General features: G+C 36.1%; 1 protein-coding gene across 3 annotated transcripts in view; it reads left to right on the forward strand.

Annotated features, from left to right (window-relative positions):
* The window catches only part of MPDZ (multiple PDZ domain crumbs cell polarity complex component), a 94,352-nt gene that overhangs the window by 13,909 nt on the left and 67,387 nt on the right, over positions 1-13,056 (forward strand). For all 3 annotated transcript variants that reach the window (XM_066569847.1, XM_066569848.1, XM_066569849.1), the window contains 6 exons: positions 3,028-3,249; positions 4,241-4,380; positions 6,178-6,391; positions 8,469-8,597; positions 9,848-10,051; positions 12,712-12,826. In XM_066569847.1, the coding sequence (XP_066425944.1) occupies positions 3,028-3,249; positions 4,241-4,380; positions 6,178-6,391; positions 8,469-8,597; positions 9,848-10,051; positions 12,712-12,826 (1,024 nt within the window). The remainder of the gene's footprint in view (positions 1-3,027; positions 3,250-4,240; positions 4,381-6,177; positions 6,392-8,468; positions 8,598-9,847; positions 10,052-12,711; positions 12,827-13,056) is intronic.

The following is a 13,056-nucleotide window of genomic DNA, read 5'->3' on the forward strand; positions in this document are numbered from 1 at the left end:
TTGGTTTCAGATTAAGCATGTAATACTAGTCATAACGGCAATATGTCATACTCTAAAACCTTTTATTTTTGATGTGTAGTTCCATTTGTTCTTTGGTGATTATAGATACAGAGAGTCTTTTATGGTATACTAGAGAAAAACAGTATCATAATGCAAACACCATTTATAACATCCATACTATTTTAAAACTGACATAATTTTGTTTACTGTGGTTTGATGTAGATTTTTATGCATGATTTTTCTAGTACAACTTGCTCCCTACACATTTTTGTGTTAAGAAGTACTTTAGATTCATAAGGAACATAGGCTTTTTATGCCAAGAGAGGTTTCGCAAACTGGGACTGTCTCTGCATTAGCAGTCTGAAACATTGTGTGGTGTCGTGGAATAAATTCAAAGCAGGGGGCTCCCAGCTACAGTCAATTTCTGTGACATAAAATTCTGTTTCTCTCCTTTTTGGCCAGTGTGGCTTGTGTTTTGTAAAGTAGAAGGTGCTCTAGCTTTCTGTACATTTCAAATTTTGCTTTTATCATTATTACAGAATTTTCCCTCTTTTGTCTGAGAAACTGACTACACACTCTACTCAAAGTGGGGAATTCGCACACAGTTGGGTTTTATAAGACTATCAGTAATACCAATGACTTTCTACTTTTGCCACCCTGAAATGTGAAACATCCAGAAACTCCTGGATGAAGGAGTCCCCAGGACAGAATAATGCAGTTAGAATGGTGCTAAATGAAATTGCAGACATTTAATGTATTTTTCTCTAGGTGTAATCATACTGATTGAAGTCAATACCATGCTCAGCTGCTGAGCCTGGCTCACTTAGTTTGAAGTTACCACTCCAAAAGCTGCGCCAAAATAGTTTAGTGAGCCCTCACTAATGGACATTGGATAAAATTGGTAGTTTTTACTTGTACTGTTCTGTTCTTTGTTTAGGCTAACTTTGCTGGCTTTGCCAGAGCAGGTGATTAGTTCTCTAGGGACTCCTTTAACCAGGAGTGCTCTGAGGATGGTAACTTACAGCAGAATGGGTAACTCTGTGCTATTTTCTGCAATGACCACTGCGATTTAGAAAGAGAACTTGAATCTAAGACTTACTAACATTTGTGATACCAGACCCTGTATACTATGGCCTTTAGGTGCACATGAAAGGTAGTTTAGGTGTGTATCTAATATACTCTTAGGCTGTTTCATATGAATGGTTAATTGCCATAATTTTAGATACTCCTAGGGTTAATGATTTCACCAATGACCATTTTTTGTGGGAAGAAGCATAGCAACAGCCTCTATAAGAAGATTTGAAGATGGAGGAGAATAAGAAATAAAGCACATAATTGACCAAGTTCAGCTATACAGTTTTACACATTGAAATGGACAACATTGTGAAGGTGGAAGTGAATTAACCTATTATATGGCCTTATGTGGATAAGAAACACAAGTATGTCGTAGACTTTACTAGTTTCAAATCCATTCATATAATGTAAGGGGAAGTCTTGTATTCTCAAAAGGGTAGAATTTGATTATCTCTCTGTGTTTTGTTATGTGTAATGAACTGTGAAACAAGGCTTATCTATCTGTGCATTACAAGCTTTCCAACACGAATGTATGCGGTCAAAGAAAGTGCATATGTGTACATTTTAGGTGTTATAATTTGTTTGAAACATAACCCAAATGATTCCTCACAAGTATGGATAAAGAACATAATTGTTGGGATACAAAAATCACTGCATTCCAAACATCAAATTTTCTTCTTTACAGTTTTTTTAGGTCAGAGCAGACTTAGAAATGCTAATGAAAACTCTTCTTTTTAATGCTGACTTGTGGTATTTTTTCTTTAACTTGAGGGCCTTCCCAGCCATATAAGTTGTTCAACAAATTATGTTTGTTTTATTGCATTTTCCTAAAACACTCAGATGAGATGGAATTGTATGATGAAGAACAATATTGACCTTTTAATAACTGGACTGTTGGAGAACTGATATGATAAACCCAATGGATGTAACATGCTTGAACAATTGAGACTGGTGCAGTAGATATTTCAGAATAAATTTACTGTTTTGAAATTTTTATGGTACTTGAAGTATAAAATATGACTTTAAGGAAGGAGAACCTTAGGTTTCTGTACTGTGATGCAGAATGCTAGAAAGTGTGCGTTGTCAAACTGTGAAAAGCATTTGAAGTTGCCATAATAGTTAGTATGCCAGGCCAGTAGGAAGCAAATTTATCTGGAGTAAAGCAGTACCAATTGAAAGTCAATAGGCACGTGGGACAAAAGACAAATGAGGGTTTCTGCTTTACCTGAGCTTTATATCACCAGCAGCTATTAGATTAGTTGGCACATATCTGCTGGGAAGAGGTGATTTACTATGGCTGTGCAAAACAGTTTTTTTTCTTTTCTGTTCTGAGAAAAGTGGCTGTAAAGTCTGTGTAAGTGTATGATTGTGACTTACAGATCAGCCTGGTGGTTTCAGACTTGTTCACTAATCTTGTATTTAATCCTAGCTCATGCAGATAGTAACATTGGTAGGTGTAGTACATAGTGATGCAGAAACCCTGACCAGTGAAATTTGTTCTCTATGTAGCTGTGTGATTTACTTATTTTTTCATCAATTTGTGCATGCTTCTTTTTAAAATTGTAAAACAACTGATAACATTTTTTGTTTTGTTTTTTGGGGTTTTTTTCCTTAAATACTGATGTTGTAGAAAACCTTTGTTCTTGTTTACCTCTAGCATAGTGATGGAGTACTTCAAGATGCTATGGTGATGGGATGAAATGAATTTTAGACAGAGTACAGAAAATAATTTTAAGTTACTCTAATCAATTTGTTTTGTACTTGTAGTGTGCAACTCAGTTATACTCAATTGGGTATAAATATTGAAGGTAATTTTTCTCCTTAAAGTGTCTGTTTAAAATTGCAAATTGGAATTTCAAGTACTTCTGATGGGCAGTTGGCTTATGATAATGTCCTTACCTAAGGAGGTTTCTGCTGTGTCTATAAATCTGTGTTGCCTTCAATCTTTTACAGGTAAATATTACTCCTTCCATACATTCCAGTGGTGAATTCCCTCAGCTTCTCCATCATGGTGTAAACATGGGGTCCTTGCCACTTAATGAGTCATATTTGTTGGCTCAGCAGAATGGCAACCCAGCTAATGTGTTAGAAACATCAATGAGATCCATTACTCCTCAGATTAATGGCAAATTCTCTAGTGATGACTTCGAGCAGCTGATCAGAAACATGTCCCAGGTAACCCTATCATATAATAACTACAAAATATGAATTACTGATTATATGAAGATTAAGATACATGTGTATTTATTTAAAAGCAATTGAGTTACTGTACAAACCACAATACCATTTATGTATAAATAAAAGTAACCTTTTAGTTTGAAAAACAATTAGTAAATGAGAAAGCAGTTGAAAAACTAGCCCTAACATAGTCATTCCTAAGCTGTCCTTAGCTGAGCAGTGTGTGTATTACAGATCAGCATGCCATTATTTTTTCATGCTCATTGTAGAGCTGCTGCTCTGTGCATGAGGGAGGTACTTTGTCAGAGCATGCTCTTGTATGCATAATTAATGAAATCTATCTGTTTCTTGGAAATAAAATGGAAAATTTTGACCTTGCTGTGTGCTGTTCTCTAATCTTACTACTTTCCTGTAGTAGGCAGAAATGGTGCACGAGTCCCTTCAGTGGCTGGAGCTGGGAAAGCCCAAGCATATTTTCTAGGATTTCTCTATTTAATCTGTAAGAGAGCAGGATAGGAGAAGTCTAATGGTGTTCAGGAGAGCCTTTTTGCATAGTCCAAGTTTTTTTCATCTTTCTGAAATTCATCTGTTTCTAGTTTTGCTTGAAAGTTGTCCTGTATCCTCTAAAATAGATATACATATATATATATATATATATATGTATATATTATTCAGTCACTACTAAACCAAAACTTAGTATATTTATCTTTTTTCCCTGATTTCCTCTTCTGGGCTGTAACAATATTTATTTCTCAAACATTTTCTGTATGATAGCAAGAAATTGGAAAGGAACAACTGTGTTTCAGTTATTAGCTTGTACGGTTTTGCCCAGCTGTAGGTGTCATTAATTAGTGACAACTTATTTGTTTCAAAAATTAATTTCCAAGTTGTTTGCCACGTTTATTATTGCTGCTTTTCAACATTTTTAACCTTTGTTCATTTTTAACCTTTTAACATTTGTACCCTTTTTTTAACTTCTGCTAAACAGGGTCGTCTTGTTGAGATAATTGACCTTATTAAACCTCTAAGTGGTGGTCTGGGCTTCAGTGTTGTGGGACTCAAGAGTGAAAACAGGGGAGAACTAGGAATATTTGTGCAAGAAATCCAGGAGGGAAGTGTGGCACATAGGTAATATTACTACTGAATATTTTACTATACCAAGTGTGCATATGACACTGCAGTTCAGTTGTGTTACTACTGTTTTTTTTATTATTTTGTTATTTTTTACCTTCTGGTACAAGGAGATGTTTACATGTTTCTCTCTTCATATTCTGAGCATCATCACAGATGTAAAATTACTTGCCACAATTGATGTGATGTTGAAACAGTCATCGTATGAACTGTTCTTAATTTACAGAAATTACAGATGACTTTCTCTGTGGTTTTAAATAGGGAAAAAGAGGAAGCTACTGTTCTGTGTCATGCCTTTTAAAGTAGAAATACATATTTTGCCATTGTTGAATGCACTGAAGAACAATTTGATGCAAAAAAGTCAGCTGTATCTGGCAGTGTTATTTGTTAGGTAGAGTCCCATAGAGCAGGTGTGAAACCCAGATTTGAGGTCAGGCAAGTCTTGCCCTAAAGTCAGGGATATTCACAGAGATACTCAGCTGATATTACAGAAGCTCAGCAATAATGGCTTGCTGAATTATGCTTCAGACTTAAACACAGATTCCACAGCTAATGTTGAGAGAACTGCCGAGGCAGCACACAAACTCAAAGGTAAATGGCAGCAGCACTGGTTCACTGCGGACTAGTAAAGTGTGTCACTGGTCCAAGCTGCTTTGTGGTGTACTCTGTACGTTGTGTGGAGAGCCTGAGTCATGTTGGTGCTGTTTCTCACTGTGCTTTAGGGAGATATTTTTGGATTATTTGTGATCTGAATATTCACTGTAAGTCTAAAAAGAACATGGGCAAGAGAGACAAGAACATGGTATACAGACTTAATTGTAGTTAATCAGGTACAAAATGTGGCTTGCTTTATACCCTACAATATGTTTTAGTCTCCCTAATTTCCACTTTCTCTTTTTGTTTTCGTTTCTTTTGGTTTAGGCGAGGTGGCTTTTTTTTTTGTTTGTTTTTTGGGTTTTTTTTCTGTTTGCTTGTTTCTTGCAAGTTGAAGCTAGTTTTTCCCTACCTTGGTGCTCTACCTCGGTTTCTTGAGTGGGGGTGCTCACAAAGGGTGTTGTAATAGAGATTCTTGTTTTCCTTGCTGCCCTTTTTTATCAAAGCATTGCCACTTTGGGATGCAAAGAAGTAGTGGAAGAAAGAGAGGGTAATCCAACTATGTAGGCTTCATTCATTTCCTTTGGAGTAGATATGAGGAAGGACTCAGTATGTGATTTTACAGTGATGCTTTCTTTGTCAGAAAGTGATGAGGTTTTTTTAATTTGTTCAGGACTTTTGTTTGGTTTCTTTCTTTGTCCTTTTTTTTCCCCTTCCCCTCCCCCTCCCCCCCTTGTTTTCCAGCAAAACAAAATTTGTTTCTGTAACATAGTGATGAAAGTGTGTTCCGCTCCATGGTTTGATGAATATTTAGAATGGGTGCACTGAACAAAGTGGAGCACTTGGTCTGTAAAGCAAGATGCTCAAAGTCTAGGATAAACATAAGTTCCCAGGCTGTGGTTGGGAGCAACTGAGATTAATATACTTAGTCTCGCATGGGAGTTCAGGGAGAGAAAGCTGGCTAGGGGGTAGTCACCAGGGGAAAGTAGCAGTGGGATTAGCTTCAAAGGGAGCCATCACCAGGATGCCACATCAGCTCCTTTCAGCAGCACTGCAGGGGGGGATTAAAAAAGTCAGGGGAATTGAGACCAGGTTATTAAAAATCCTGTAAAGTTGTCAAAATACTGCAAATTCTGTGGCAATGCTTCCTTGATTTTTCTTTTTTGTTTATTTTGTCATCTGTTTACACCTGTGTGACAGAGATGGAAAGCTGAAGGAAGCAGATCAAATCCTTGCTATTAACGGACAAGCTCTTGATCAGACAATTACACATCAACAGGCTATCAGCATTTTGCAGAAGGCAAAAGATAATGTCCAGCTAGTTGTGGCTAGAGGCACGTTTCCTCAGATCATCAGTCCTGTAGTTTCCCGGTCTCCATCTGCTGCTAGCACAGTTTCAGCCCATTCCAACCCGGTGAGTATAGCTCAAATATCTGTGTATTCAGTTCTAGATGTGCATGTACTTACTGCATATAGTCTTTTGAGTAATTTTTTGTAACTTGAATGTACATTTCTTCACAATTCTTGAGGTTTTTCTTCTATTTATCTTTATTATACCTTTTCCCTTTAAAGACTAGAAAATATTCTGGCTTGCTGGGGGAAAAATCTTCATCTTGGATGTATTCCCTGCTCCCATCTGCCAAATTATCTGTATCCACCAGTGCAAATGCAGCATGTTTACCTTACTTGATGAAGCATTATTTTGAGGTTGCACTAAACAGGATATTTTTTTCTTTGCATTCTGCTTAAGCAAACAATTTTTTGAGGCTTTGTAATCTGATCTGCACCACCAGCTGGATGGGTGCTTTTGTGTTTGTTTCTCTGTTGTCTGTTAGCATGGGAGCTCCAGTGAAATTACAAGATGTGCTTAAGGACTCCCTAAAAAGCAGCTCTACTACAATTCCTTTCTTATGAGAGCTTTTGCACATCTACGTGTAGACAGCACAGTTCAGAAGCATGGTGATATCAGGCTGATATTAACTGTACTTTCTCTTCCTCTTACTTCACTCATGTAATGGATTGTCCTGGGATGAAACAGCCTATATTCAATTTTTTTATATTCAAGTTCAGTCTTCTGTGGCCCTTCTTTAAGGGAGTCAATTACCAGAAGTGTAGAGAGCAATCATTCTGGAAAAAGGAACTGTTTAATATTATTATTATTATTATTATTATTATTATTATTATTATTATTATTATTATTATTATTATTATTATTATTATTAATAATAATAATAATAATAATAATAATATGATTATTTATATAATCATTATATATATCATTATATTATTCCTTTAGTGGAGGAATGTCAGAAATGTTCTTTATATCTGTGTACAGGAGGGCAGCTGACTGACCTAACGTTTCCTGCCAGAACGTAGGGGAAGCCTGCTCTTTTCCAGTATTGCTGTGACAAAATTGTTATCTATGTGATTGCCTCTGTATTCGCTGAACAGCTTCCCTTGAATGAAAAGATGTTCCTTACAAACATTCCATAGCTGCTTCTGGTTTGTTTAGCATACCTTTCCCAGTTTTCTTGTTCTCTTTGCTTTCAAATGCAACATACTAGGAGCCATTCTTTTTCCTTCTGGCTTTGCTTTATTATACTGGCTTTATGTTAACACTGGATTTCCAAACAGGTACCACAGGGCTTTGAGTTTGCGATACCTTGATTATTCAAAAAAAACTTATTTTAAGATTATACCTGGTGTAGCACCAGCTGTGGTTTTAAATTTCAGACGAGTTTACTGTGGAAGTTCTTGTTCAGAAGAAAGAGTACCATGAGCTTCCAGCTGTCCCTTCAAGGAGTGCCCCATGTGAGTGAGATAGGATTTGCCTTTCTTTCAGAGCAGTTTTGCCCCTTTCAGAGTACAGTCTGCCATCAGAATGACTTCATTCTCATGCTGTTGCCATCAGACAACCCAGAAGAATACTACATGGGGTATTTCTGTTACTACCTGCCTCACAATATTTAGTTCTGCTTTCACACTTAGAAGTACTGAATTGGGATTTTGGTTTCTCTTTTGCTTTGTTGTAATGGCTGATGTGAACATGCCTGAAGAACAGACCTGAAAATTTTAATTTCCAGTCCTGTGTGGTTTTCTAGAAGCAGTATTTACTGGCTGCAAAGGGGCATGAAGGTGGGCAGCGCTAGGCTGCTGCCTGTATTCATTCAATGAGTTCTTGGAAGTTCTGACTCATTATTCAACTCTGGTTTGTATCAGAGAAGCTCCACCTGTTATAGAATTAGTAATTTACTGATTAAATATTATGTAATATCACACCTAATAGTAATTTTTGAAAAGGTATTATATGTAAATCTTCCTCCAACTTTCCATTATTAAAAATATACTCAAGGAATACAAGAAAATATGCTGCAAATTCCTATATGCATATGAATAGTTTGACTTGATAATCTTAAAGGCCTTTTTACACCTGAACAATTCTATGATGCTATGTTTTTAATCATTTGCAAGCTTTTATTTATTCCTTTTAGGTTCACTGGCAGCATGTGGAGACCATAGAGCTGGTCAATGATGGCTCAGGTCTGGGATTTGGGATAGTGGGAGGAAAGTCAACTGGCGTGATTGTTAAAACCATCCTTCCGGGAGGGGTGGCCGATCAGGTAAGTTCAACCTACCTCTCTGTTACTGTTCAGTAAGGTGTGAAATTACTCATTACTTTTATGATCAGACCAAATAGTAGTAGCTTTTATCCAAATAAATGAAAAAAAAGAAACAGTAATTATGGAAAATTTTCCTCTGTAAAGGTGTCTTTAATGCAGGAGTCTGCATTTGAATGTTAAAGATGAATTAGGTTCTAAATTACATTTTCAAATCTAGTAACATTATACATGTTGTGTGGATTTACAGTCTTAATTCTTTCACGAGTGTACTTTCATGAGTGTATGAGGTTGTAATCAGGGGTGGTGAGGATTCCAAAGATTGACTTTCTGTGTCCTAATAGCTAAGAGCATCTGCTTTTCTCTGCTGAGCTTACTGAAATTTGGAGCAGGTATGTGGCTTCATGTGTCTTCTTCAAGACATGGGCTCTGCTCTTGCCTGAAGGGGTCATGTGAATTGAATTTGGTTTTCACACCTGATTTCAAGCTTGTTCATTGGACAGGTACCTTGGGCTGCATTTATGATGGTCAAGGATTGGGTAGGCACAGAGACTGGTCAGTCTTCCAACAATAGTAGTAGTGGCCTGATAACAGGGCCTGGAGAGGCATGGACAGCATTTACTGCTGTCCTGTTTCCCCTGAACAGGTAGATAGGTTCCTTTTACAAACCTGTCTTTTTAACACTCATCATATGTCCTAAATTCATATGAAGCTTTTTTATTAATTAAAGGTTAATCAGTAAGAGACTAAACCAGTGTAAATCAGTTTAGATAGCTGGATCACAGGAAGAGAGAAATGAATTTTATTTTGAAGTCATGGTTAATCCTGTTACTACTAGTAGTAACTTTTTAGTATCAGTGCAAACCTTAATATGCATTTCTATTCTGTTTTTTGGACGTGTGCTTGAAAATGAAACCCAAAGTTCTGCAATCTACATGCAGTTGTTAAATACCAGTTTTAAAACCAGGAGCTGGTAGCTGTAGCACATTTTTTGTAGCTAAGCACATTTTTTTCTCTGTGCTTGGGTGATGTCTTGAAAAAGGATCTCCTGGATATCTCTGGGAAAATTCCTAATAAAACTTAGGCTGCCATTAGGCAGCCTTCTTTTCTTCTCCATGTTATCAGGATATTGACTTGGCATCCAAAAAAAGTCACCTGATTCATATGTCATAAGTGACTAAAGCTATGTGCTATTTTTCTAGTTGAGTAGTACATGGGAGAAATGGCATTTTTTTGTATTATTTTTCCTTCAGCATGGAAGACTGTGTAGTGGAGATCACATCTTGAAAATTGGTGATACAGACCTAGCTGGAATGAGCAGTGAGCAGGTGGCACAAGTTCTAAGGCAGTGTGGAAATAGAGTGAAATTGGTAATTGCAAGAGGTCCTGTTGAGGAACCCCTTCTACCTGCAGTTCCTCCAGGAACACCAGTACCCACCTCTACACCAGAGAAACAGGTAAGCAACAGTGAACATATGTAACACATTGCAAACTTCCTTTCTTTTTAACTGCTCTTTGAATATCTTTTGTATTAATTTTGTATCTGTTCTCAGAAGCTAGGATTTTCTTCCCCAGTAGTGCAATTCTGGGAGAATTTAAATGTAATGAGTCCACAGTGCAAGGAACTGTATTCTTGAAGACTTTTGGGATTAAGGTTTAGGACTTCAGTAAGTATAATCTGATTAACAACTTGTTCTGAGTTGCTTGTAAGGGTATGTTATTACATTGGGACAACTGAAGCAACGCAGTCTTTTCTTCAGGACTGAGCTAGTTGAGTCTTTAGCATTTCTCTGTCTGCCTTTTTTCTGTATAATTTCATCTGTTCATCAGAACTTTTCTCCCTGTGCCAAGCAGCACACAGATGCTAATCCTTTCCTACATCACCTGTCACTGCTCATTTGCTAGATATTTTCTAAAAAAAGTAAGCCAGCTGCTCCTCTTACTCCCCTGCTGATGATTCTACTTCGTATCTTTACTCCTCTACAAGTGTCAGCCACTTAAAAAATGCTGTAAATATTATCATGACTTGTCAGCTCAAAACCTCTACAAAACTGGTAATTTGCATGTTTGTAACAAAGTCTGGTTTCATGGGATTTAGAAACAGTACTGTTTTGCCACATACTGCTATGGCCAGATACATTAAAATGTAAATATATCAAGTAAATTAATGAGAGAAGAAAAGGTTTGTTGTTTTTGAGCGTATCCTTATATAGAATTTTTTGTTTTACTTTTTCCTGTTGTTTTTCTGGACATTTTCTTCAGTTCCAATGTAGATTTGAGTCAAGTCACATATGAAGAGAAGTCCTTGCAATTTATGCATGGATATTATGTAACAATTTAGATGGTGTTACCATCATTTTGTCTCTGTCCATTGTAGTGATATCTGTGAAAAATTAACATATATTCATCCCCTATTTTGTGGCTATAAGGCAAAGAAAGTTAATTTTAACATGGAGATTTTTGAGCATTAAAGATAAGAAAGAAACTAGTACTTTTGTGTCTTTACAGCTCAGAGATATAAAATCTTTCTGCATTTTAGATAGAGATTAGTATTTAACACTAGTATTACTTGTCTGAAATGCATCTCTCAAAATAAAAGCTGAATTTGATAATTTAATCTGTGCATTAATTCTGCAGTATTTGCCTTTTTGAGGTTACATGATGCAGTGTTAGAAGATGTATCTGCAGCTGCAGAATATATGCAATTTCGAGTACTGACAAAATAGCAAAGGGGCGCAATTTGAGGTTTTTGCCACCTTCCCAATTTCCATACTTTTCAAAACCGTTTTCCTGGCAGGAGGCAGGCTATTTTTAAGCTGTTCCTGCCTACACAAAGTCATGTTCTTGGAATGAACCCCCGTGTTAGCAGTCACGCAAAACTCATTGATTTGGGTCTGGAGTAAAGATGTTGATTCAAACAGCTTGATTTTTAGTTTCTTCCTATCAGGTGCGATGTAGGTGAAGTCTTCATGATGCTCTTAAAACTATTATTGGGACCAGAATGGCTTTGCAAAATGGGCACTTCTTGTCATGTTACCTGCAGATGTCTATCTTGTATAAATTCAGGAGGCTATAAGAATTGGATCTTTTTTTAGTGGCATTACTTGTGGCCAAAATAATTAATCATCAATGAGAGGGATGATTAATACATTAGAAATTTTCTTTTTCTTGTGTTCAATTTGGTTTCTGGTGGAGTCGCTTGGATAAAGAGCTCAAGTCAGATTCTGTTGGGAAGTAGCATCATAGTTCTCCTGAAACCTTTTTTGGTCCATACTTACCTAGTCAAACTGGCTTTAGTTAATATCTGCCTGGTTGCCATATTGTCACTTAAAAAAAAATAGCTACTATTTGGCATGCAGAAGGGGCAGAATAAAAACTTCTAATACAAATCCCCATTGTTAAAATAGGATTTTAATATGTATTCCACTTTCATTAACAACAAGTAATTAAATAGACCCAAAATCCATTGGTACTGAAATTCAGAGAGTTATAGCAGGTATTAATGAAGATTGTAATTATTTAGCTAGCTGGAAATATAATTGTTATATGCTAAAATGAAATTTTTAAGCCTTTCAAAAGTAAAAAATACAATTGCCTGACTAGTGATAGCTTTTAGCATATTTTAAATTTGCAAGTTTTTAAAAGACACCTATAGTTAATGAACAGAAATTTATACAAGTAGAATAGAAAATACAATTTAGTTTTTTTTTCTTCTTTTTAATAACACAGCAGTCTAAAGCTAGTTCTGAGGAGATCCCAGAAAATCAGCAAGCTACATATTCATATACATATATATGTAACTTGCGGTACAAGAAATGAATTGTTCAATTTGTGCAAATTTTACCAATCATTTTATCAATTAAATAATGATTTGATAGGTTGAAGGTAATATCCCAGAGTAATGGGGTGAAGGAGGACATGACCTGACCTGCATTGCTTTACTGTGAGGAATGTTACCTACCTCTTGTTTGACAGATGAACAGCAAATAAGAACAGAAGCAAATTTCATACTTCCTTTTTTGTGGTTTTATCTAATTTTATGTGTTACTGACATTAAAGAATGTGGTGAATCTTTAAAGAAAAAGAGCTTCCTTTCTAATCCCCCTTTTCTTTTTAGGATGATGCTTCTGCTGATAGCTGTGAGGATGGGGAGAAATTCAATGTTGAACTCACTAAAAACAACCAGGGTTTAGGAATAACTATTGCTGGTTACATTGGGGACAAGACATCAGGTAATTGTTGATTCCTGCACTTTATTATGCAGTCTATTCCATACTATGGTATATGTGCATCAAAGACTTAATTTTGATATAACTTATCTTAAAAGAACCCTTAACCATTTAAAATCTATTTGAAATTTGAAAAGGAGAAAAAATGGTTTTCATTTTTTAAAAAGGATGTTCAGAATAAAAGCAATTGATATTATTAAAAAATCCCACCTCAGTATTTTTAAATCTCTTTT

Source organism: Molothrus aeneus, chromosome Z (genome assembly GCF_037042795.1).
Source record: "Molothrus aeneus isolate 106 chromosome Z, BPBGC_Maene_1.0, whole genome shotgun sequence".
In the NCBI taxonomy this organism is placed as follows: Eukaryota; Metazoa; Chordata; class Aves; order Passeriformes; family Icteridae; genus Molothrus; species Molothrus aeneus.